The sequence below is a fragment of the Saccopteryx bilineata genome, chromosome 2, assembly GCF_036850765.1.
Source record: "Saccopteryx bilineata isolate mSacBil1 chromosome 2, mSacBil1_pri_phased_curated, whole genome shotgun sequence".
In the NCBI taxonomy this organism is placed as follows: domain Eukaryota; kingdom Metazoa; phylum Chordata; class Mammalia; order Chiroptera; family Emballonuridae; genus Saccopteryx; species Saccopteryx bilineata.
In genome coordinates, this window is record NC_089491.1 from 78415607 (window position 1) to 78443544 (window position 27938).

At 39.7% G+C, this 27938-nt stretch overlaps 1 protein-coding gene across 7 annotated transcripts in view; it reads left to right on the plus strand.

Moving 5' to 3' along the window:
- Window positions 1-14324: 14324 nt before the first annotated feature.
- The window catches only part of CNTLN (centlein), a 363805-nt gene continuing 350191 nt past the window's right edge, over window positions 14325-27938 (plus strand). For all 7 annotated transcript variants that reach the window (XM_066257308.1, XM_066257310.1, XM_066257311.1 and 4 more), the window contains exons 1-2: window positions 14325-14803; window positions 22864-22952. In XM_066257308.1, coding sequence (XP_066113405.1) covers window positions 14444-14803; window positions 22864-22952 — 449 coding nt within the window. In that variant the 5' untranslated portion in view covers window positions 14325-14443. The remainder of the gene's footprint in view (window positions 14804-22863; window positions 22953-27938) is intronic.

The following is a 27938-nucleotide window of genomic DNA, read 5'->3' on the forward strand; positions in this document are numbered from 1 at the left end:
GTGGGATAACACGGGCGCCTACTGCCGAGGTCATTTCAAATTCAGATAGAAACTCTTACCTGCTACTATATCACATGCCCCAGAGAGAGGAACAAATAAAGACAGACAGACAGGAAGGAGAGAAATGAGAAGCATCAATTCTTCATTGTGGCTCCTTAGTCTCCTTAGTTGTTCATAGATTACCTTCTCATATATGCCTTGACCTGAGGGCTACAGCAGATCGAGTCACCCCTTGCTTAAGCCAGTGATCTCGTGCTAAAGCTGGTGAGCCCACACTCAAGCTGGATGAGCCCGTGTTCAACCCGGCGACCTCGGAGTTTCAAACCTGGGTCCTCTGCTTCCCAGTATGATACTCTATCCACTATGCCACTGTCTGGTCAGGCATAAACTTCTATATTTCTATATTTTGTATGAAGTGCCTTGCTAATTTGAGATACAAATATGACCATTTATCCTTACAATAAGCAAATTAAATATTTAAGATACCATCAGCTCAATTAACAAGATGTTCACTCTCTGTTTTGAGGTCTCCCCCTTAAGTTGCCCAGAGTCTAACTCTTACAAAAGAGGCTCATTCCGAGTTCAACAGTAGAATCTCCTCAGAATTCTAAAGGTTCCAGTTTGCAGTTGTCCTTGCTTTCTTTGCAGTCTTATCTGTGTTTGAGAACTGACCCTGTGCAATTTGATGCAGTTCTCTTGTCTGAAACAGAAGTGCCACCCTTACTGGTACAGACCTTGCACAAGCCGAAGTCCTTACAGGAGGATGATCACACACTCTCTAGCTGCATTCTGGACCAAAATTTCCCTTGAACTTTCAAGTTGACAGCTCTTTGGTTTACATTCATCTGCTTAGCTATTGTCTCAAACACACCTTCAACAGGAGTCAGATTGAAGTTAGTCTCAGCCATGTACTGTGTCTAAACTGGCCTTTACTCTACAAGCACTTTTGCTGGGGTCGCCAGTTCATACTGTCCTTCCCTCATGGGTGGGTTCATTCTTACCAAAGTCAAGAACCTCTTAAACCAGTAAATCTAAAATAGTTAAATCTCCAAGAAGTGACTTTGAGGCCTTTCCTTCAGACATGTAACTCTTGTGTACCAATAACTCTTATGTATGACACCAATCATATGCTGATGACTGCCAAATGCATAGATAGTGTGACCTCAGATCTTCAAGTTTGCCTGTTCATTTGCCTACTCAGCATCTGTAACTGGATACCTATTAGAAATTTTCAGTGTAGTGAGCGCAAATAAAACTTTTGATTCTCCATTTTGAAACCTGTTCATCCAATAGTCTGCTATTTCAATAACTCTAAATATTCAGATATTCAAGCCAAAAATCGAAGAATCAGACTGGATCCCTCTCTTTTTCTGTTCTGCATCTAATGCATCTACAAATCTGTCGACTCAATCTTTGTAATACAACTCGAATGCCACCATTCAAGTTCACAGCTCTTTGGTTTACATTCATCTGTCATTCCTTTTTTTCTCCTGCAAACATCTTGGGTCAAGCTACCATTATCCCTTGCTTAGACTGGTATTCTTGTTTCTATTTTTATCTCCCTAACCACACAATCCATTCTTCCCAGAGCAGAGTGGTCTTTCAATTATGTAGTGAAATTATTTATCTTTCCTCTTTTTAAAATCTTTCTATAGTTTCTTACTAGTCTTAGAATAAAATCAAAACCTTCTCCTTCCTCTTACACATATTCTTTCACTCTAATTCCAATCATACTTGCCTCCTCTCTGCTTTCAGACACACCAAGCACCTTGGCACTTCAGGGCTTTTGCGTGCCATTCACCCTCCAGACTTTCTCAATAGTTGGTTTCTACTTGTCTTTTAGGGTTCAGCTTAAATTTCACATCTTCAGAGAGGCCTTTCTTAATCAACCTAAGCAATGTAGCTCCTACCTATGTTAATCCTAATCCAGAGGGACCTGAAACATTGAAGACATGAACAAAGTCCATCGATTACACATCAAAGCTTTATTGTCTAGCTTGGCCAAGCGGCGACAACTCCAACAGTGGTCTGAGGGAGACCGCGCGCCGGCCCTTTGTTCTACTTAGTTTTTATAGTTTTGTAAGTGGGAAGTACAGAAACAAAAATTGTAATTAGGAGCCCCTTACCACTATTGGTTATAGTCATATGTCCTTTAACATGATAGGACCACGTTCAATTTGCAAGCCATACATTATTTTGGAGAAAACAAAATTTACAAGTCTACACAATGGCAGAAAGATGTCTTTTTACATATTAAAAGGCATTCCTATATTATCTAGTGTTTATCTGCTATCTCTCTGTCCAGAGTCACACGTGTTAACCACACACATTTGCATAGGAGAGGTAGTTTCTGTGGGGACAAATGCCTGCAAATGGTTTATTGCTATAAGAAAAGGTTTATTTTGGCTTTTCTCTCCCTGTACCTGGCTAGCCATTCACCCCTTTGCATTTACAATACAATGCCAAGGGCCATCCTGGTCATGCCAATTATACAGTACAGAGACTATTTCTCACAATTTCTCTGCACACTTTAACCCAAATTAATAAAATGTTCTTCAAGCCTCCCAAAATATTAATATTAATTCTGTAGCTTTTGATACTTTACAACACCTGCGGGTGAGGTGGCGCAGTGGCTCCTCACCTAGATACTCTCCATCTCATTACACTTTCTTTCATTTCTGGTACTTATTACATTCTCTATCTTGTTTATTAAAAAAATGTCACTCACCTCTTTATCAGTTGTCTTTTCCTATTGAGTTCCATGAAGACAAGGAATGGTTTGCCTTTAACTGTCTTTATCTGTAGTGCTAAGTTTCTAGCACATAGGACAGGGGTCGGGAAACTTTTTGGCTGAGAGAGTCATGAATGCCACATATTTTAAAATGTAATTCCGTGAGAGCCATACAAAGACCCGTGTACATTACGCATTATCCAATAAAAATTTGGTGTTGTCCCGGAAAACAGCTGTGATTGGCTCTAGCCACCCGCAACCATGAACATGAGCGATAGGAAATGAATGGATTGTAATACATGAGAATGTTTTATATTTTTAACTTTATTATTTTTTTATTAAAGATTTGTCTGTGAGCCAGATGCAGCCATCAAAAAGCCATATCTGGCTCGCGAGCCATAGGTTTCCGACCCCTGACATAGGAAGTACTCCATATATAAGTTGATGGCTCACTAAGTGAATAATTGTAAGATGGCTTTTGCATTCCAGAAGAAATGCCTACTATTTAAAAACAAAACAAAACAGTTTAACTAGTAAGTGTTAATTCTGGTTGCATGTTTGACTCACTTGGGGAATTTTTTAAAAGTAATAGCACTAGGGTTTCACACCACCTACACTAAATCAGAATCTATGGAGATGGGATCTAGGTATTGCTAGAAAAGCTCCTTTAGTTGGTTCCAATATACAACTGGCATGGGAAAATAATGGGTAATTATCATTCCCTTTTCCTTAGATTCCGGATCAGCTCCCTTGTTATTTCATTAAATGTCTTTTAGTATGATTCCATTTCAAATTATTTCTCGGCCCTGGCCGGCTCAGTCAGTTAAGAGTGTTGTCCTGAAACTACAAGGTTGCAGGTTCAATCTCAGGTCAGGAGGCACACGGGAAGCAACCAATGAATACACTACTGAGTGGAAAAACAAATAAATGCTTCCCTTCCCCCACCCCTCTCTCTCCCTCCCTCCTCTGCTCTCTCTCTCCCCCTCCCCTCTGTCTTTAAATAAAAACAAACAAAAATAAATCAAGCCCTGGCTGGATAGCTCAGTTGTTTGGAGCGTTGTCCCAGAGTGTGGAGGTTGCTGGTTCAATTCCCTGGTCAGGGCACATACAGGAGCAGCTCGATGTTCCTGTCTCAACCTCTCTCTCTCTCTCTCTCTCTCAAAAAAAAAAAAAAAAAAAAAAATCATTTCTTCAGGAAATGATTCTGGAAAGACCAGGGTCCTGTTGTGGCTCTTATCAAATGCTTTATAAAAAGCATTTCAAATTTGGAGTTTATAGTTTTTCTTTGAATCACAAAACTTGTTCCCTGGCCATGTGGACATTTTTCTCTACTTGGATGGGTTTCTTTGGGATTCCAGGATAAGAGACACTTCCTGGGAAATGGTTTGTGTGTCTCTGTCACCCTGCACGACCTATGAAGCACAGTGGTATTCAGATTTCACTCACAAGCTTTAGCTTTTGTTTATACTTTCACTTTCTTTGTTGTCTGATAGTCTCCCAGATATGTGCCTGGCATGCTTCCCAGTCAATTGAAGTAACTCCTGTTTGTTCAAATGTTCTTTATTAGAAATGCTCTCCCTTCCACTCCCCTAAAATGACCCTCAAACCACTGCCATCACTCACTCTTCTCTTCCCTCCTTTATTTCTGTTTATATAACTTCTTTCTAATTAACAAGTATGGTTACTTGTTTATGATCTTTGAAAAAGCAGGAATTGTGACTGTTGTTTGCTGTATCCTTAGCAGTGTTCATTAAGTATTTGTGGAAAAATAAATGAATGAGTGAACAATATTCTAAAAAGGGGTCCCAAAACTGGTTGTATTTCCTCCCTTTCTTCCTTTTTTATTCTCATAAAATTTGCTACCTGAGGAAGCATCACTTAGCACCAGGAACCATTTACCCAGGCTTTAACACTTTCGTTTTCCTCAGTAGTAGTGTGAGAATTCATGTGAACCATTTATCTTGATATAAATTTTGATAACCTATAATCCCTAAAAATATTGCTGTTTAGAGATAGCAAAAAAAAAAAAATGTCCATTGAGGCCCTGGCCGGTTGGCTCAGTGGTAGAGCATTGGCCTGGCGTGCAGGAGTCCTGGGTTTGATTCCTGGCCAGGGCACACAGGAGAAGCGCCCATCTGCTTCTCCACCCCTCCCCCTCTCCTTCTTCTCTGTCTCTCTCTTCCCCTTCTGCAGCCAAGGCTCCACTGGAGCAAAGTTTGCCCGGGCACTGAGGATGGCTCTGTGGCTTCTGCCTCAGGCACTAGGATGGCTCTGATTGAGGCAGAGCGATGCGCCAAGATGGGCAGAGCATCAACCCCTGGTGGGCATGCCGGGTCGATCCCAGTCGGGCGCATGCGGGAGTCTGTCTAACTGCCTCCCCGTTTCCAGCTTCAGAAAAATACAAAAAAAAAAAAAGTCCATTGAAATGGAAAATAATTAACGAGCATCAGAAATGTCTGATAATTGCTGATGGCACAACTTCATGTGGCTAATAATATCAGAGAGGACAAGGTTTGCAAGGTCTGGCCAGTTATACTGTTTTGTTTTTTTTTTTTAAAGAAATAGGCTATTTTCCTGAATTGTAAACTCAAGTTATTTTTTTAAAAGTGTGTTCTTGAAGTTGCTTCTGTGCCTCTCTTTTTTGTTGTTGCTTTTGTGTGCCATTTTGTAAAAGCTTTCCTGCTCACCATCCTGCCAAGGAAATTACAGAAAACCTAATGATATCCCAATCTTGTACTCAGGTGGAGGAAAAGGCCAGAACCTTTTAAGAACAAGATCATGGAGGGGACATTCAGAAATGAACATCTTTATCATGTTAGGAAAGTCAGTCACCCTTAATTAAATTGTTAGAGCCAATTAAAAAAAGAAGGTGCCATGACTCCCTGCTTTTCTTCCACTGGATGCATACATCTCTTGCCAGTGAGAATTGTATGTGGCAAACAGAGATTGGCTCCTGGCCTAGGATATCACCACACTAAGAGTACAGAAGCATCAAAATGCCTTTATCTTTTCCTAAACCCTAAATGAATGAAGCTTAGTGGAGGTATGGCCACAGCAAGATAACAGGAAGTAAGTTCAGGCTGACTTTGATAATGAGTACAGACAAATTTACTTTCCTCTACCAAGAGCTATGGCTGATGGCCTGGTAGGCCTAGTAGTAGTGGCCACCATCTGGCCATGCAGGTGCAGGTTCCCATTAGATACGGGCAGACAGTAAAGAAACAGTGGAGTCAAAAAATGGTGGGCCATTCCTTTATTCTAGCCTTGCAACTGGCAGGCGAGTAAACTCACAGAGGGCTCCAAAACCCTGACATATTCTCTGGTTCCTCAACCAGGAGAATCTTGTCTGGTTTTTCCTAGAATCAAAGGCCCCCACCAGCCTCAGTCACCTCTGGTTCCTGACCTGCCAACATGGCTTCTTACTCTGCAAAACTGGCTTCTCTCTCCTTCCCTTCCATCTTGGCTTCTTCCTCTTCCTTCTTCTTAAAAACTACCTGGGCCCACAGAGACACCTCCTCCAGAACACATTAGCATAACAATGGCCCTTCCCAACCAGGAAGGTAATTAGCAGTTTCACCTGGGCAGCACCATTTTTTTTTTTTTTTTTTTTTTTCATTTTTCTGAAGCTGGAAACAGGGAGAGACAGTCAGACAGACTCCCACATGCGCCCCACCGGGATCCACCCGGCACGCCCACCAGGGGCGATGTTCTGCCCACCAGGGGGCGATGCTCTGCCCCTCCTGGGCGTCCCCATGTTGCGACCAGAGCCACTCTAGCGCATGGGGCAGAGGCCACAGAGCCATCCCCAGCGCCCGGGCCATCCTTGCTCCCATGGAGCCTCGGCTGCGGGAGGGGAAGAGAGAGAGACAGAGAGGAAGGCGTGGCAGAGGGGTGGAGAAGCAAATGGGCGCTTCTCCTGTGTGCCCTGGTCAGGAATCGAACCCGGGTCCTCCGCACGCTAGGCTGATGCTCTACCGCTGAGCCAACCGGCCAGGGCCGGCAGCACCATTTTTAACCATAAAAGTGAGCAAACTCAAAAATCATATTTTATAAACTCATTTGCCCAACAGCCGGTCTCTTGTGTCCAGGAGAAACTTCAAAGCAGCTCTATGACTTTTGTTACTTCACAAAATATGCTATCTCAAAGTTCTACTGATAAATCTTTTTAACTAACTGTAAATATTCTTCTTAAGTGTACACATGTTATTCAAAGTTTAGTTGGTTTTTTTTATATTGATGAATGAGAGCTTTCCTTTTAAATATAATATTGGATCATGGTTCCTGAAGGTGGTTAAAGTTTGTGTGCGTGTTTTATGAGTGGTTTTTAGAGTTTGCCTCTTTAAAGATCTGGAAAGGATATGTGAATGCTAAGGTACTCAGTTTTTCTAATTTATATGCTAATTATCAGAGTGAATCCCCTGTCTCCTACTTCCTGCAAGTAAATAAAACTATCTGATGACAACCACTGACTTGATGTTGAATAGAACACCCCAAGCTGCAAGCCCTACAGTAACTATATGGAGCAAGTTGAGAGACGCGTCTCAAATACTTTCTATGTGATGGCATTGTGATAGGAATCAGGAGGGATACAGAAAACAGGCATTTCTGATTTCTAGGATCTTCCAATCTATTTGCAGATATAAACCATACGTGTATGATAGGTGACAATAATTATAAAATGATAAGAGAGATGCAAAATATAAAATAGATGCAAAATGCAAACTGAACATTATCTAGTGATATAATGATAGGTACTTGATGATGATGGTGATGATGATTATGTTTTAGAATAGTTAAATTAGAGTGGCCTAGAATTTTGAAAGCTGACTTGTAATGCAGAATGTGAAGTCAATAAAGAAAGTAGATACATTCTTTTTGGTGCTTTTCTGTTCACAAGGCCTGAACTCTTTACCTAACTCTTGCTTGGATTCTGTTCTCTTTTTATAAATTATTTCCCTTTTCTCTTTTATAAACTTGTAAGTTAATGTCCAAGTAGCTGCCCAGTGGACAACATAAGAGTTGTTATTTTAAATCATGTATTGGCTATAACATGATGCTATTCAACTTGTGTCCTAGTTGTTTCCAATTAGACATTGATCTATTGAGTTGAATAACCTTTTGTTTGCCCCTCCAGATGGTCTCTTGCTGTTTTTAAACAACACTCTGTGTCCTAGTTGGCTACCCTATAAGAACTGGTTGGGTCCAGCAGTGGGGAGCAGAGAAGAAGATGGTTGAAAGCGAAGAGAGTGAGGATAGAGTGTCTGTCTTCCTGGCTCCCTGGCTCTCGCTAGGCAGCACTCTGTGCACAGCTCTTTCTGCCTCCTGGTCCAGTGGCTTCCCACTCCCCTTATACCTTCAAGTTTAGGGTGATAACATTTGCCACCCTTTGATTAGCCTTGATGTATAGCACTATCCCTGTGTTTTCATTCAGTAATTACCTTTGTAATTATTCTCTGTATTAACTGTTTTGCAAAGTATTCAATATGAGTTGCCATCAATCTACTGCTGAGACTCTGATTAGTCACCATGCCAAACAAAAAGGTAATCAAAGTCTAACCCTCTGATGGTGAAATGACATGTGCCTCTCTCATGTTTGAGTCTGGACCCATTTCCTTTGTATGAATTACCTAAATAGTTTCAGCAAAAGTGAAACTCTGCCATTCAAGAGTCCCCATCTTCTTGGCTATTTAATTAAAATATTCATGCTAACTACTGACAGGGACTAAGGTAATCAGAAAAGTTTGGGAATGACTGTTACTACTGTAAATCTGGTTTGTGCCATAAGTTGGTATGTGACACATCAGGATGATTTTTTTGGTTTGGGAAATAGTGCTCTTTGCTTGGTTGCAGAAGTCTCCTTACTAAGGCAAAGGAGTGGTAGTGACTGTGGACCTGCCATCCTGGGGTTTCAAAAGACAAAATGCCAGTGTGTGTGTGTGTGTGTGTGTGTGTACGCAAGATATAAAGAGGAAGAGAGAGAATGTATGTGTACTGTAATATTATATGACAACTGTAATAGGGAATATATAAGCATCATCAAGACAGAAATGTTAAACTAGGCTGCTGGCAGTGGACGGAGAAAGCTTTCATGTTTGGGATAAAACCAGAGGAGTAAAACAGGTTGAAGAGTTACTGTACTTTCGCAATATTGTCTTGAGGGTAATATATATTCAGCTGAAATACCCAGGACCATGGGTATTTCCTCTATCTGGAAGAGGAAACTAAAGTACAGATGAGACTGACCAGGCAGTGGTGCAGCAGATAGAGAATTGGACTAGGACCTGGAGGACCCAGGTTCAAAGCCCCAAGGTCACTGGCTTGAGTGCAAGCTCATCCGGCTTGAGCAGGGGCTCACCAGCTTGAGCACAGGGTTGCTGGCTTGAGTGTAGGATCATAGACATGACTCCATGGTCGTTGGCTTGAGCCCAAGGTTGCTGGCTTAAGCAAGGGGTCACTCACTCTGCTGTATCCCCTCCTACCAAAGGCCCCATGTGAAATTGGCAATCCACTGGTCATCTTCTGATGTGCAGTAGGTGCTTTTTTTTGGGGGGGGGGGTAGCAGTTAAGAGAACTCTTAAGGTAACACAGACCTTGAATGCGTTTGACCCTGCCAGGCCCTTTTGGCAATAGACAGCACACTATGGAAAGGGGCCGAGGTCTGTTGATAAAGAGCTGTAAGGCTAGTTGCCTGTAATGGACCTTTACCTTGGTGATTTGCATTGACAGCTAGGCTATCATGAACTGACTTCTTGGACTGAGACCAGAGGGGTTCACCAGCTCCCCAGATGGATGGACATGTCACTCGTGGACAGTACTATGAGAGACCCTGATGGGGGGCACAGCAGGTGTGGAGGCCTTCCTGCACTGGTACTTAACCAGTTGCAGAGGTGCACCAAGGACACTTTATGGTTTCCATGGATACAGCCCTGGACTATACAGGCTCTCCTACCTACCATAGGGTAGGGAGTTAGAGAAGGGCCTCCAGGTGACAGACACTCTGGGCAAAGTGCTCAGGGAGACATTGTGAAGGGCACCTTTGTAATTATTGTGTAACTTGTGCTGTTGCTGTAGTCTGTTTCCTGTCATGTAGATTGTGAAGTGAGCAACTCTAAAGGGGTGGAATGTGGGGCAGCTGTGTTAGACTTGCTCGCTGGTTTACTAGCTGCAAGCCCTTTGCCTGTGTGCCAGTGCCACTTATGTATGGCCTATATAAGGCTATGAGTGCTAGCACTCCGGGGGATTGTGGATGCGTGGATTTTCTGACCGCCACTGTGAGGCGCCATTTTTGCTGTTTGCCTGAGAGGTGGTTTTCCCTGCCTGTGTGCTTGTCCACTGTTGTGAGACTTTGTTAAATGGAGTGGCCCAACCTTTTCCAGCTCTGCAGTTTTTCTACCATCTGCCTGAATCCAGTGTGAACCTGCCTGGCCTCGGCCACCGGCATTACACCATTGGTTGACAAAACTTTGCTGAACCAAGTAAGCTGATAGGTTACTCAAACCTAAAGCATACAGGTTATTATTATTATTATTATTTAGAATAAGACCTACACTAGGAGTTAGATTCAAGAAAGATAATTTTTGAAAAGCCTATAATTAGAAAAGTTATTTAAACACTTTGGACTTTAATAATTGAGGATGAAAATAGAAAATAAAATTCTGTTGTCATAGCACTATAAGGTTATCATTTTTGAACTGTGTGAAAACCACATGGGCTAGCTGAAATGGATGATGTCATCCTTGGATGCCTATAATCTTGACCTAGAGCACTCTCAGGACTGATCAGGGGATCAGTAGTTGCCAAGAATCACTCAAACAAATTGCAGTAATTATTAGCACAGAACAATTTTCTTGATTTACTTTGACTATGTTGGGGAAGGTCACTAAGAAGACATGACCACCGGTTTGACCCATGAGCAGGACCCAGGAAACTGGAGGCTCCATACTCCCCCCCCCCCTCTGCTTGGAGTGTGCGCTCAGCTGGTCTTTCCTGAGCTAGAAGATGCTCAAGAACACAGCCTTGAAGTGGTAATGCGGTCATGAGACTGCTTTGCAATTTGTCCACACTAGACTGACATGATATGCCTGCTACTGATTCAAGTATCATATTGTCATATTCTAGCTTGTGGGATTCTTTTCAGTATTAAAGGAGTGGGCATCAGGCTAGTCTTTATTTAAATTCCCAGAAAAAAAATCCTAAAAATTTAGATAAATTTCAAGTGATATACAATAAATCTATGATTTAAGGTCTTATCGATACCTAATAGTGGTTATTCATTTAATAATTAAATTCTGCAGACCAAATAAAGATTATACCAAATTGGTAAAGACATGTCATAAAATTTGGCATTCTTTCTGAAAACAAAGAAACATAAGGGCTGAAAAACCTCTTAATACATTTTTTTCCTCTTTTAAACAGAAGTTAGAATACATTTTTTAAAATTAAAGTGATAGGTCTGATTTAAATATCTTATTAATTTGTACATTTCTCCCAGTACTTCAACTATACAATGATGATATAAAGAGAATTATGTGTTTCTATATTCTAATATACTTCATCCTCAGCAGACTTTATTACATATATCTGCAGGATAGATATCATCACTTTTAAATGTTTGAACAAAGAATTGCACAGAGAGACACTGTTGATTGTTTTGTACATTTTTATTCATGGAGCGTTGCAGATTTTTAACTTATCTTTCTGAGTTACACATGTTAATATTCAGCGTTTCACACATTTCTGTCATTTCAGAAAAGAATTAATACATGAACCCTTTGAAACAGTGCAAGTTTCTATTCTTAAAAATTGTCTGCCAGTAAAGAACACTAACAACTCAATAACAAAAAGACAAAAACAACCCAAATAAAGAATGGACAAAGAACTTAGACATTTCTCCAAAGAAGATAACAAATGTACAACAAGTACATGGAAAGATGATCAATGTCATTAGTCATTAGAGAAACGTGAACCAAAACTACAATGACATATCACTTCACACCCAATAGTATGACCATAAAGACAATATTTTTTTTTTTAAAGGAAACCAAGTGTTGGTAAGGAGGCAGAGAGACTGGAATTTTATATATTATTGGTGGAAATGTAAAGTTGTGCTACACTGTGGAAAACAACTTGGCATTTCTTCAATAAGTTAAACATAAAATTACCTTATGACCCAGCAGTTCCACTCCTAGGGATATATAAAAAATAATTGAAAATATGTGTTCAAAAAATAACCTATATGTGAATGTTCATAGTAGCTTTATCCACAATTGGTAGAAGGCAAAGTCAATATAAATGCTAGTCAATGGATGAATGTAAAAACAAATTGTGAAATATCCATATAATGGAATACTATCCAGCTATAAAAAAGAATGAAGTATTGATACATACTACAACATGGATGAAACTTGAAACATTATGGTAAGTAAAAGAAGTTTGGAAACATTATGCTATGTATTGTATGGTTTCATTTATATGAAATAGAATAGTCTTAATTCATAGAGACAGAAAGCAGATAGGTGGTTATCTTGAGCTTGGGGAAATGAGGAGTGACTATTTAATGGATATGGGTTTTGGTTTAGGGCGGTGGAAATGTTTTGAAACTAGTGGTAATGGTTGCCTAACATTGTGAATGTACTTAATGACACTGAATTATTCTTTATTTTCACCCACTTTAAAATAAATGGTAAATTTTATGTTATGTATATTTTACAATAAAAAAGTTAAAAAGAGTATCTACCTAGTTATAGATTCAGGATATTATTCTTCTTTTGAATCAAATATATATATTCATCCATTGTACATAAGAGTTTTCACTGCTGTTCAAAGAATCTTTTTATCATCAGATGAAATGATGCACTTTTGAGCAAATAACAAATAGCTATTAAAAATGTGCATTCGTATTGATTTTGTGCCAAACATGTGAATCTTAAACCCAGTGATATCTTACATGCTAGCAGATCTAATGCTGTATTTCAAGTGACAGGTATGGAGTAAGGGTAGGGATCAAAGGCACAGGTTTTATTTTTTTATGTTTATATTTAAAGTTTATGTTTTTAAATTTTTTATTGTATTTATTGGGGCGACATTGGTTAAAAAATTATACAGTTTTCAGGTGCACATTCCTACAATGTCATCTGTATACTGCATTGTATTCCCCACTCCAAATCAAGTCTTCCTCCATCACTACCTACCACCGCTCTACCCACCCACCCCACCTCCTAAAGGCACAAATTGTAGAGTTAAGTGGATTCCTATCCTACCTTTTCTAATGCCAGATATGGGACTTCAGGCAAGAAACCAAAATCTCTTGATTCTCACTAGCAAAATGGGAATAGCGATTTTAGTGTGATGTTGTAAGAACTGAATAATTACATATATGAAAAGTGCTTAGCAATGGATTCAGCACACAGTAAATGTTCAAAATGGCAATGCCTTTTAAAACAGGCTTATATGTGCTTTTTCTAATGTAATCCTTTCATAAATGTTAAAGTATTCATTCACCTTTAGTGGGAAGGAAGCTCACTCATCTTGCCTTCAGTCTTCTAATTGGGAGGGTGCCTTTTGAGTGCTGACTAGATTTTGCCACAGAGCCATAATTTTGATTCAACGAAGAGGTTATCAGTTACAGCTGTTACCGCCCTACTTCCATAGTCCTCTTCTCTCCACCCCAGCTCCCTAGTGTTCTGGAGCCCTTTCTTCAGAAGAGAGCAGATCTAGCTTTGGGGGAACTATTACTAGCTCAACCTGCATCCCCTTACTGAATTTAACACAAGTAGAAAGTGTTATAATGACAAAGAGAACGGTATTGCCTATTCAACGAGTATAAAAGGAAGCTATAGCAGCAAGGACAAAAAAAAGGGGTGGGGGTGGTGGGGTGGGGGATAAAGGCTAAAGAAAGTTGGTCTTTTTACTTTAACCACACTCCAAATTTATTTCAAATTGTTCCAAGGACCCAAACTGTCAGGCATTGTGGGTTACACTTGCTCTGATATTCAGCCAACGCCTAAAGAAGCTGACAAAAACTCAAAGGAAATCATGACTCTTGCAAAACAAAAGACAAAGGGTACATAAAGGTCATAATTCACACGGGAAACCTGCATGATAGTCCCAGCTCAGCACAAGGCTTTCTACATCTCCTTGACATCAGTCAGCTGGGTGTCAGCTGTACGTAAAGCAGTTGTGCTAAGAGGTGTGAAGAAAACACAGGTGGGGAACTTACTCCCTGATCCTCAAGGAGCGTACAACAGCGCTGGAGAGATTAGCTGTGAAACTCACACTGCAGAGCGGTCAATGAAACATGACAAACGAGCTGGCAGAGGCCTTGAAGGCGAGGATTTCCCAGTTAGAGATCATCTGGGGAGAGGGGCTTGTCGGGGAAGGCTTTACAGGGGAGATGTTAGCTAGACTGAAGTGTCGGGTAGGGTTTTAGACGGGTGGGAGGGTATGGCGCCAGGACCGAAGACTTGCAAGATACCGCGCCGTGAGCCGCGGGGTGAGCCGGCCGAACCCTCCGGAATGGCGCGTGCGCAGTCCAACGCTCGCGCCGGGCGCGCGGCCCGCGGGAAGCCCCGCCAGGACCCGGGAGCGCGAGAGCCCGCGCGCCAAGGCGGGAAAAAGCTCGCGCATGCGTAGATCGGAGCTTCAGGCTCGCCAGGATGGGGAAGGGGAGGTGGGGTTTCCAAGAGGCAACTTGACCCGTTAGCAGCCGAGGCCATGACGGCGCGGTCGGCGCTTTCACCGCTCCCTCGGCCTGCAGCGCGACCTTCGGGGCCCCGGGCCTCAGGGGTTGGGCGGGCAGCTGTGGTACACACAGTGAGCAGCGAGGCCTCGGGGCTTGCCGGCGCGGCGCGGGAGGGCGTCGTGGACAAAAGCGACACATCCTGGCGGGGTGGAGAAGGGTCACGGGGTCGACGGGGGCCAAGGGGTGCAGCTCCGGCTCAGGCTCCCCTCCTCAGCGCGCCCGCGGGGTCCGAACGGCTAGAGGGCATCTCGGTAGAGGAGGCAGTGCTGACCCGGACGCAGCTGCTGGAGGAAGAGCTGAGCAGCCTAAAGGAGGAGCTGGCCCTGTGTCAGGTATCGAGGACTCCTGTCGCCGGCCTTTCCCCTCCGTAGCAGGGCGGGGGCCGTGGGGAGGTGCGACTCTCTTCTGCCTTTGGCTGCTAGCCTTGCGGGATGGGACCGGCCCAGCCCCGCCCCGCCCGGCGGTGCCCCGACCCGGCCCGGCCCGGCCCGGCCCGGCCTGGCCCGACTCGCGGGCTCCCGCCCCTCTCTGGACACTGCCGGCCGGGCAGAGTTCGGCTCGGTTCACTGGGTTTGGTTTTCTTCATTTGGATGCCACCAGAACGAGAGTCGCACCCCCGTCCCCCCAGCCCCCAAGCCCAAGTTCTCCGTCTTAACCGAAGTGGTTTTCGGTGCAACAGGAGTGGAGTGCAGTCCGCGAATTGAAATGTTGAACAGGGAAGGTTGAACACTTATTAAAATAAAACCCAGCGATGAAGGAGCTTGTTTATAATATTCAGACCCACACCTGCCACCTGCCCTTGTAAGTCAAGTCAAACTTAAGTTGTAAACAAAGACCGATAATTTTTAGGAAGTTTTGGCCGGGAACACACAATAGATGATACTTGATACTTATTAACCAGCCATACTAATTCCATAGTCTTTGAGAAATTTTATTTTCATGTCATTTACTACATCAAGTGCGTTAACATTACTTGCCTGTGATTTGCAGCATTTGTGTGTACTAGAGATGGCTTGACTACTCAAGTTCAGAAAAATTTGATTTCCCTTTAGTTTTGCATCCTTACTACTCTGATTTCACCAGGACCTTTGGACAGGGTTGGGTAGTTAAATGTTACTGGCTTCAAGATAGAACCAATTAGGAACTGCAAAACACCAAGATATCTTTATGAGTAGTATCAGTTTAGATTAATAAAAATTTATGAAATTTATTGTCTCAGAGTTCTGTTGGGTTATTTTGCCCATTTTGTAGGTCATTGTTGAATCAAGGCTGTAAAAACAGGAACATCTTGTTGAAATTGAAGATGCTTTTGTTTAAACAAGGGGATACATATTTGGTGGCTGCTTCCTTTTAATTTTACCATTTTCTGTTCTTCAGTGGTTAAGGACCAATGAGGTAAATAGAAGATACTAATCAACTAAAGCACGTTGTCATCTGCACACCTCACCCTTGGGTAGTTTAAAAGATAAGAAACCATGTTAAAGGCCTTTGTCACTTCAACAGGTCCTAGGATACTATTTACCCAGACCCCTCACTCTTATTTCCCACAGTATATGCCCTTAGTGGCTAAGAAACTAAAGTACGAGTATTAACTTTTTATGACTGACTTAAGAAAATCAGTTTGTTGGGAACGGCCCAATGACTGTCTTCCCCCCAATCCATTCACTCTTCTATTCTTTACATGGTGTTGGCCTTTTTGACCTTCCAACATATATGGATTAGGAAGATGAATGAAGTATTCTAGGTAAATGTAAGACTAGAGATGGTTATAATTAGCCTAGAACAATGGTACTTGAGATTTTTGTAGTATTGGTACTGTTAGATGATCATAGGCATTCCAGTAAGGTGAGACAAGATTGGTAAGAGTCCCATACCATAAAACTTCAGTCAAACCATACCCCTGCTCTTGGGGAAACATGGGAAACAATAATGAACTCCATATTGTTCTATAAAATAGTATTTAAGTAATTAAATATTCACTTTTACATCTTTTTGACTTGTTCTACAACTTATTCAGCTAGAAACCACACCACCCAAGAATACATAGTATTAGTCCTATATTTTCAAATCTTTCCAAAATTACAATCCAAAATAAGTTCATTTTACATCTCAATTTAGTAAGTATATACAATGTACACACATATAATTTCAGAAGGAGTGTTTACTGTGTTATTAACTCAGATATTTTCTTTTAAATTCTGTTCTTTAAGAAAATGCAGCTCAGACCCACTAAATTAATTTCACAACCTAGTAATGGGTCAAATGTAGTTTGGGAAAAAGAACTCTTCTAGTTACTCTCTGATTATAAGCAGTAGCTTCATTTAGGTTAGTTGGTGTTTTCCCCCATATTTAACTTATAGGAATTTAATTATATATATTTGGAGAAATAGGAAGGGTTGAGTGATTCTATATATTAATCCTCTCTGTGGGAATGACTCACAGTAAGCATGTAATAGAAAACAACCTCAGTTCTGTTTCTTTGAATATGAGCATCTTATCCTATGCTTTTTTCAAATAGCCCAGATTAGCAAGCAACATACACAATACTTAGTTGAAGAAAACGTGATTTATTACAATATGAGAGAAAGCTGTTATATTGGATTTACTGATGAGAGGACATTAGCTTCCAAATTAGCTATTTCCTAAGGAATGCTCAAGGATACTCCAAGGGTAATTTTTAAGTCCATGACAATTATGCCTTATTTATTGAATTAGAACCTAACTTCACCGTACTCTTAATTTCGGTTATATTTTCAAGAATATATTCTATTTGTGATGAGGGATGATGTCAGTATATGTATGAGCATATTTATCAACCCTTGTAGGATATCCAACAAGAAAAAGTATGTGTAATATACCCATGTATGTATATATAAGGTCTACCGGAAAGTTGTGTCCGTTTTTGGAATTAAAAATACAAATTTTTCTTACCGTCAATAAACTTTATTAAATAATATAATTGCCATTATTATTAATGATTTCTTGCCAGCATGAGGGCAATTTGTATATCCCATTTTTGAAAAATGTTTTATCTTTTGATGCGAAAAATTGAACCAGTGGTTGTTTGATATCTTCTTCATTTTTGAATTTTTTGCTCTTCAAAAAATTTTGTAAGGACAAAAAGAAGTGATAGTCGGAGGGTGCTAAGTCCGGGGAATATGGTGGATGCGAAAGACATGCTTCTGTAGCATTTCTTCCTTGTTGAAATTCGTAAAAATTACAGTGGCGTAAATGAACTTTATCAGTAGCCATGGGTACACTATCGCTTCACACATAAGACTAAAGTGAATCAACTTTGTTTTAGTTAATTTGCTACGTCAGTATGTATACATTAAGTGATAAAAATAGAGAGGCACACATGCGCCAAATAAACATGCTTACGTGTCAAAACTTGTGATAGAAATGGACAGAACTTTCCGGTAGACCATATATATATGTATATATATAGTAAAGCTTATTTCCTTTTTAAGTAGCAGTAAAAAGTATTACTAAAGTTAAACCAATTTCAGGTAAAAAATTATTTAGGGCATTTAAATGAAATACGTATTCGTTATGCCAACTTTAATGATGAAACTAACTTTTATGAAGCATGTGATGTTGGAATTAAGAGTATAAGACCAGAGAACTCAGCCGATTATTTTTTTGTTAGACGTTAGGCTGTGTTGTAAACTTGTTTAGTAATTCACAAAGAAAAAAGATTGAGAACATATATAATTAGAATTCTAATCATTGTTAGTACAAATATTGATCAACTTATGACCTATGCAACTTAGGACCATTTGACTTTACGACCACAGTCGCTAGCCACGACTGCTCCGTGTCTGGCAGCACAAGCGTTGCCCAACTGGGCGTACGACAGTGCGGACCAGCTTCCGGCAGCACTACCATCTCCGCGTGCACCATTTGTTATCCCAGTCTCGGTAGAGCACTTTGTGTTTTGTGTCTTGGATATTTTTTATCAAACCCCTCTCCAAGATGTCTACCAAGAGGAAATTGTTTTTGCAAATATTAAACCAATTGTACTGGTAATGCAGTGTTTTACTTAAACCTGACAAATGTAAAAATAGGAAACAAAATGGTGTAGAGATGATACAAATGGCATAAAATGAACAAAGAAAATTATGATATATAACAATAATCAAAGAAAATTAAGATAAAATATGACTTAAAGATTTTTCTAACATAATTTCACAGTACTATATGTATAGCCTACTCAACTTACGACCAAATCATGGTATGACCAGTCTGTCAGAACCAATCGTGGTCATAAGTCGAGCACTAGCTGTAACTGTATTTTAGTAGGTGAATATTTTCATGCAGGTTTTTTTTCTGAATAATAATATATTGAGTGGCTACCTATGCTATACTTTGTAATTTAACTCTTTCCATTGTTTCCCCTGAGTTCTGATGTGCAGATTATTTAAATTGTAGAAAATAGGTTTTATATGTTTATTGAATCCAGGTCAATTGAGGGCCTATTATGTTGCCAGATGCTAAAAACTAGGTGCTGGGAGAGTAGAAATGCAGTGAAAAAAAAAAAAATTGGGGGGTTTCTGTGTCTGTAAAGTGGATATTTATTTACATGCTGGCTGATAATGAAAGAACTAATCTACTACTAAAATAATTTAGGCCCAAATCCCCTAGCCTTTAGTCAACTCATGCATAGGTTGAATTTAATAAACTTTGTGAGAAGGAGTACGATTTTTAAATTTAAATTATTTGATTCTGTGTAGAAGTTTTGTAGAAAAAAATTAAGAATTTTTACGATTAATTTTTAAAGGTTTTTATTTTTAACTTTTTAAAAAGAACACATTTAAGTGTTTTTAGGAAGGGAAAATATAGAATATAAAAACAATGTTATTGATAATGGTTAGTTTCCTTGTTTTAATAATACCTGAAATAGTTTGAAAATTAGTTTTGTGTTTTAGGGGGCCTTCTTTTTATATATGAAAGGGGGTCTTTTTAGTAATTAGATGTATAATCCACATTGAAGATGATTTACTTTTAAATAATTAACTCACAAAAATTAATGAGTAGACTAGCCCGACAATCCATTTATAGCATTTTATTGCTCATAAAAGAACTTTTTATTTTCAAATTTGGTATCACTTGTACATTTGAGTATTTTTAGGTAACAAAGAAAATCTGAATACTGCTGCTGACCATAAATAAAAGAAAGAAATTAATAAAGAAAATTTAAATTAAAGAAACTTGGAAATTATCAAGTTCTTCCTGAAATGACTTCTGGGTATAAATCGTAAACAATAGAGGATCTGGGAAGGGCTCTTTTCCTCTGGAGGAGGCTTTTTTCTCTGGCCTCTATGATAAAAACAGCTAAGGAGAATTTATTGTTGCTTCTCTTTGTTGGGGATTGAAGAGGAGATGTGAAATAACTGTTAACCATAACAACAAAAAGAAAAAGAAAAAAGTATAAATTAAGGTGGATTGTTTTCATTTGGTATTTATTGATTTCTTATGATGTCACTTTCATGCTAGAGCTAAGTCATACTTATTTTACTTATTTAAGGTGAAGTAACTCAGTTATTTTATAAATGTTGAAATCCTTTTTCTTACAGTTTTATTTATGTTAACCCTTCTTTCTTAGTATTTTAGGTAGAAAAGTTGAGATGAAAATACATGTTCTTTGCTATTTTATTTAGAAGCAAGCTATAAGATAAAGATCACATTGGTTTTAAGAGATTTTGTAATTTCATCAGCATACCTCTAAAAAATAGATATTAAAAGCACATAATGCTGTATTAATTTACTTTTTCCATATCTTCATTTCCTTTTGAGCAAGTTATGAAATGTTTGTATATGAAGTGGCAAAAGTAGGTTTACAGTTGTTCATATGAAAAATACTACAATAATTAATAAATAATACAAGAATAAACTGTTTCACATGTTCACAACTGTAAACCTACTTTTGTCCACCCCACTATTGACACTTCTTGTCTTTAACCCAAATGCTGAATTCTTACTTTTAAAGGGATAAAGTAAAGCATGGTGTATAAGAATTATTGGTTAATACTCTCCAGTACTCAGTCTGTCAAAAGTTTTTAGTAAACAATCAAAATAAATCAAAGATTTGATCATTAAATAATAAAACAATTTTACAAGTATAGGTAAATATATTTCTAATATTGGAGTAAAGAAGGCTTTTGAATGGGTACATAAAATCCACAAATTATAATGGAAAAGATGGATCAATTTGAAAATATGATGTTAATAACTTCCTTTTTCTCTCCAAATACTTTATTATAAAGCTAAATAAGCAATGGCATATTGTGAAAAATATTTGTAACACAATTGGTAGACACAAATCTAATTTTAAGATTTCCAACAATACTTCTTAAATTTTATTGGTAGAACATAATCACATAGCCCACAGGCAAGAGAGGTCAGTCTTTTAATGGACAGTAAAGAGCCAGAATGTTTTCTGTTACTAACAGGAAGGGGAGAACGGAAGATTGAGAGAGCTACAAATAGAGATATCTACTATGCAAGTAAACATGAACAAACAATAAAATATAGTATTTTAAAATGTGCTATGGAAAAAAATTAAACAGGGCATGGGGATACCAGAGACTTATCAGTTTGGGTGGCTATAAATAGAGAAGTCTTCTTGAAGAGGTGACATTTAAGCAAAGACCAGAATGAATGAAGTGAGGGAATAATCTACATGAATATTTTGTGGATAGTACATGTACAAAGGCCCTGGTATAGGTGAGCAAGAAAGTGTGAACAAGGAAAAGAGTGAAAGAGGAGGTTGGGCAGATATGTATGAGACCAGATAAGGTGGGGTCTTAAAATCTTGGAAAAGAGTTTTGACCCTTTTTCTTTTCTTTTTTTTTTTTTTTTTTGTATTTTTCTGAAGCTGGAAATGGGGAGGCAGTCAGACAGACTCCTGCATGCGCCCGACCGGGATCCACCCGGCACGCCCACCAGGGGGCGACGCTCTGCCCATCCGGGGCATCGTTCTGTCGCGACCAGAGCCACTCTAGCGCCTGGGGCAGAGGCCAAGGAGCCATCCCCAGTGCCCGGGCCAACTTTTGCTCCAATGGAGCCTTGGCAGCGGGAGGGGAAGAGAGAGACAGAGAGGAAGGAGAGGGGGAGGGGTGGAGAAGCAGATGGGCGCCTCTCCTGTGTGCCCTGGCCGGGAATCGAACCCCGGACTTCCGCACGCCAGGCCGACGCTCTACCATTGAGCCAACCGGCCAGGGCCTGATCCTTTTTCTAATAGGAACTCATTGGAGGATTTTGATCTGTAAGGAGCCTAGGGCACCCATGTTGAGAGCTAGACAAGAGATGGACTTGACTTAGTTGTTGGTGATAGTGATGGGGGAATTGAAAAGTGGTTAGAGTTTAGATACATTTTATAGGTTAGGCCAGTAGGATTTATAGATGGCTTGGTTACGAAATGTGAGAAAAAGAGAGTAACCCACATTGACTCCTAAGTTTTAGGCCTTTGAACAAATGAGTAGATGGTGTTATTTACCCAGACACAGGTACAGGTTTCTGAAAGGGCAGGAAATCAAACATTTTATTTTTGGTAAGTTAAATTTGAGATACCTGTTAGGCATTCAAATGAAATTATCACATAGGCATTTGGAGATTCAAGTGTGCATTTATGGGTAGAGGAGACAGAGAGAGAAATGTGGGAGACATCAGTGTAAAGTTGATATGTCAGACCATGGGATTAAATGAGGTCACCTGGCAATGGTTCTCATTGCTATGTGCATGGAATTACCATCAGGAGCTTTTAAACAGTACTTGAACCTTACCTGAAACCAATTAAATCAGAATCTTTAGCTCATCACTATTTAAAAAAAAACAACTCCCCATAAGTGATCCTAACAGTCAACCGTGTTGATGACAACTGACCAAGGCCTTGTGGACTGAAACTGTTAATTGTTCATTTGGATTTGGCTATATAGAGACCCTGAAAAATTATTTTAGCATAGTAGTAGGGATTTGATTTTAGCCAAGTAGTAGGGAGGGAAATCTGATTGGTGGAGGTTATAAAGTGAATGGGAGGTAAAGAAGTGGAGACAGTGATTATAAGCAGCTTTTCAACAGAATTTTGCTTAAAGAGAGCTAAAAAAGGAGCAATAGAGGGCAGTTTCCGTTTAGAGAAAAGTAACTGCTCTTCAGTATTTCAGTGTTCACACACTAAAACGTGAAGGGTTCAAATAGTAAAAGTGAATATGGGTTATCAGTAATAACTTTTTATAGTAGAAGAAGACTTCCTGCTGTATTTTTAAAGAATTTATAGTTAGAGTAATAGTGATCAAGTAATTTTGTTTTTCCATTTTTAATTTAATGTAGTGTACTTTTTTTCTCTGTTGTAGCTACAAAGCAATGCATTTAAAATGTCTTTTATTTCTTTAAGGCTGATAAAGAATTTGTATGGTCTTTGTGGAAACGTTTCCAGGTGACAAACCCAGATCTCACGCAAGCAGTCAGTTTGATTGTGGAAAGGTAAGCTCTCAAGTTATTTTTTTAAATATTTGACTTGTTGAATTATTTCTCTTCATTATTAAAAAATTTGGCACTAATCTCCTAAAGCAGTGATTTTCAGCCTTTTTCATCTCATGACACAAAACTAATTACTAAAATTCTATGGCGCACCAAAATATTTTTTGCCAATCTGACAAAAATTAGGTATAATTTTGATTCATTCACACAGGATGGCTACTGTTGTGTTGGCTGTTGCCATTTTTTTAAATTTGACAATCTAAGAGAAAAGAGGTCAATGCCCTGACTAAATAGTTAGGTATTGCATGTTTTAAAAATTCTGGTGGCACACTGGTTGAAAATTGCTGCCATAAAGAGATGAATTTGGCCTGACCAGGAGGTACAGTGGATAGAGCTGAGGACCCAGGTTCAGAACCCTAAGGTCACTGGCTTGATCATGGGATCACCAGCTTGAGTGCAGGGTCACCGACTTGAGCTTGGGATCATAGACATGATCCTATGGTCACTTGCTTAAGCCCAAAGTCCCTGGCTTGAAGCACAAGGTCACTGGCTTGAGCCCAAGGTTGCTTGCTTGAGCAAGGGGTCACAGGCTTGGGTACAGCCCCCTCCCCCAGTGAAGGCACATATGAGAAAGCAATCAATGAACAACTAAGGTGTCACACCATGTATTGATGCTTCTCATTTCTCCTTTCCTCTCTGTCTGTCTCTTTCTCTTACTCTTTCTTTCTCCCTCTTTCTTACTAAAAAAAAAAAAAAAAAAAAAAGATATATTTGATTTCCAAATGAATGTAGAATATGATAAATTATTGGATTTATTTCAAGGGATGTCAATTGACCAAATAGTAAAGATAGATGAGCCATATCTCTTGCTCATATTCTGACATATTTGGGAAGTTTGCAGGTAAGAGGTAAAATTGAGACTTAGACACTGTGAGAGAGAGAGAGACAGAGAGAGAGAGAGAGAGAGAGAGAGAGTGTGTGTGTGTGTGTGTGTGTTGAGTTACTAACAGCTCAACTCTAAAAATTGGAGAGGTTGGCCCTGACCAGTTGGCCCAGGGGTAGAGCATCGGCCTGGCATGTGGATGTTCTGGGCTCGATTTCTCGTCAGGGCACGAAGGAGAAGCTACCATTTCTTTCCCTTCCCTTCTCCCCCTCTTCCTCTCCTGCAGCCATAGCTTGATTGGTTTGAGTGCATTGGTCCTGGGCACTGAGGATGGCTCCATGGCCCTTCTGCCTCAGGTGCTAAAAATTAGCTTGGTTGTGAGCATGGCCCCAGATGGTCAGTGTAGCATCCACCGGGTACGAGAACAAACGTCGGAGACTTTCAGGAGTTAAGATGTTACTTTATTGGCCAGTTTAACCTGCGCAGGGGCAAACTCCCAAGATGTCCGGAGACACCGTGCTCACGAGGAGCTGCAAACGGAAGCCGCACCTGGAGCTTACAGCCAGGCCCTTATATATCCTAAGTGAGCAAGCATAGTACAGAAGCAGATGTGGCAGTTTAGCTATTGGCTAGGGAGGTCACACGCAGCATAGCAACAGGGGCCGGTTTTAGCTTAGTGGCGAATTTCAAACCTAAACTTCTGATAAGGGTCTCTGACCTTCTTTGTTCCCAGCCTCACAGGAGCCATATCAGCACTCCCTGTTCCTTCAATAGTTACACTCTTTGGCAGCCCCAGTACTCCCTGAATCTAACAGTCAGAGCATTGGCCACAGATTGGGGTTGCCAGGTGGATCCCTGTCAAGGTACATACTGTAGTCTGTCTTTGTATTTCCCCTTTTCTCACTTGGAAAAGAAGAAAAAAAAATTGGAGAAGTCCCTGTTGTTAGGCTTCTTACTCTGAGATTACCCTTTTAGGCAACTTCCTAGACATGGCTCAGTTTTCCCCTAAGATAATTGTAGTGTTTACCTGAAGACTAGGATGACCTTGCCAGAGTAGTGTTCTGGAAGGAGTTGAAGGATTTCACTTATCACTCTGTATTATCCTGTGAGAGATGCCCAGTCATTTAACTATAGATTATTGGGCCTCTCTTTGATCATTAGGAACATGGGAGTGATGCTAGGTACTCCTTATTAAACATTTGGATTACAGTAATAGTCCCTTGACACTTAGCACAGTAATGAAAACATTTGCTTTCCTATTAAGTGTATTTTATTATATTTCCTAAATGAGAAGCTAAGCATATGGATGCATTGTCCTTTTTCTTTATTGGAATCATGATTGTGTAACTTGAGCATCATTTTTTGATAACTTGAATTGAATTCACCTTTGGAGACTCTTGCCCTGGGACCATTGAATTGCTGGAATTTGACCTTTTAAAATATGTGATCTAAACCTATGTTTAATTTTACTATCCTTGATTATTGTGAGCTCTTAAAGTAGTGTAATCAGTTTGTTCTCATGTTTTTGTATGTTTCATTTGTCAGTTTTTCCCTTTTGATAATCAGAATTAAGTCTTTTGATGAAGTACCCTTGTAACTTCCTCAATCACCCTTGAGATAAAATGTGATTGCTCTGCTCACTTTGTTGTTTAGCAAAATAAGCCTTCTAGAAGATATATTCTTGGGACTTCAGTTTTCATTTCTGGGATTCTTTTTCTTTCTCTTTTTTAATTTGTATAAAATTTTTAACACTGCTAATTTATTATACTTTTAAACATTCTTTTTTAAAAAATGATTTTATTTATTCATGTTTTTAGAGAGAGGAGGTTGGGGAGGAGCATGAAACATTAACTTGTAGTTGCTTCCCATATGTTCCCTGACCTGGCAAGCCCGGGATTTCAACTGGTGACCTCACCGTTCTAGGTTGACGCTTTATCCACTGCACCCTCACGTGTCAGGCTGCTTTTAACCTTCCTAACGCTGTCTTCTTTTCACTTTACTCTTTGTTGTGACAGAGAAAATATTAAAATACTGTTATGTTATTGTTCTTATTCTTTAAGATTTCCATTTTTCATATTCTATAATGTATGTAACATTTATATGAAAGTATATACATATATAATTTGTTTATAATGTACATGTATTGGGAGTGGGTACTCAAAAGCTTTTTGCTGGTAAGATATATAATGGAAAAGTTTGGAATTACTGCTTTTTCAGTAATCTCAAAATTTATAGTAATGATTCCCTAATGTGAACAAAATATAGTCAGAGAATTTACCTAAATGAAGATCTCTGAAACTTTCCCTTAATCTTCTGAATCTCAAGAAATGAGGTCTAGGAGTCTTTAAAATAAGCTTTCCATGTAATTATATTATTGTAGTTCATAGATCACCCTATGAGATTCTGGAATTTGAGTTGACTTTTGAAATTGGAAACTTGTAAATAGCTTTTATACTTTCATAATTATATAAATATTTATTTTCTAAAGAACCATGTAGTACGTTTGGACCTGTTGAGATGAGAAAATGTTTTGTCATTAAATCTGTATCTGTCAAAAAAGAATATTCTCAATATCAAATACACTATCTTTTTGTATTGTCCATTAATTACTCAAATTATGCTATAGTTAAATCTGTATAATATTTGTGTATTGGTCTTCCTGGAAAACATTTTTTACTCATGGAATTTTTAATTGCCCTTCTTTTCTGTTTTTTTTTTTATCATGAAGAATGTCTGTGTTCAGACATTTATATAATGGCTGAAGACATTCTTTCCTATGCCCTCTGGCTTATGCATTTCAACCAATTTCTTTCTTCCTTCCTTCCTTCCTTCCTTCCTTCCTTCCTTCCTTCCTTCCTTCCTTCCTTCCGGGGAGAAAGTGAGCTGGAGGGACAGACAGGGACAACAGCCAAGAAGGGAGAGAAATGAGGAGCATCAACTCATACTACATTATCTTAGTTGTTCATTAATTGCTTTCTCATACGTACCTTGACCAGGGGCTGCATCCATCCCAGTGACTCCTGGCTCAAACCAGCAATCATGGGGTCATATATATGATCCCATGCTCAAGCTGGCTACCCTGCGCTCAAGCGTGTGACTCTGCACTCAAGCCAGATGAGCCCGTGCTCAAGCTGGTAACCTCAGGGTTTCGAACCTGGGTTCTTAGCATCCCACGCTGATGCTCTATCCACTGTACCACTGCCTGGTCAGGGCTGAGCCAGTTGCTTTTTAAACCTACTGATAACTTGTCATCAGGGAAGTGGTTGTTTTGAAAGTAGTCTTCAGCCATTTGCTGTAGGAAAATGCTATAGTTGGCTCTTCTGAAGGTGAATGAATGGAAATCCCAGCTTTCTAGTAAATGGTTCCTTAATTAGTCATCGTGATTCCTGGGGCTTCGGCTCTCTGTATTTACTAATTGGGTACTTAGAACCTCTCTAAGTCTCTTCTAGGATAAATAGCTTGTTTTTTCACTATGGATACTATTTAGGTTTTGGATTATGATTTTCCTTCTCTGGGTTTGTCTCTGAGCCCATTCTTTTGTTTTGCAAATATTTGTTAAATTTAAAGTCCATTTTGGACCTCTTTTCTTGTTTAACATGCTCATAGGAATTTATTTAAGGCATTGTGATTGTGGATGACATTGCTATGTTGTCAGTTCATCCTCTTCAAGAAGAGATGTAATACTTTTGGTGTTAAAATGTATTCCGTTATTTTGAAATATCATGTTTATATTTAGTAAGTGTCTTCTTATTGTACATTAAGGTTATTTATTTTTTAATTGTGGCCCTGACTGGTTGGCTCAGGGGTAGAGTTTTGGACCAGTGTGTGGATATCTCGGGTTCAATTCCTGGTCAGAGCACACAGGAGAAACAACCATCTACTTTTCTACCACTCCCACTCTTCTTTTTTTTTCTCTCTCTCTTCCCCTCCTGCAGCCAGGGCTTGGTTGGAGCAAGTTGGGCCCTGGCTCTAAGGATGGCTCCATGGCCTTGCCTTAGCTGCTAAAATAGCTCAGTTGCTGAGCAATGGAGCAATGGCCCCAGATGGGCAGAGCATTGCCCTCTAGGGGGCTTGCCTGTTGGATCCTAGTCAGGGCACATATGGGA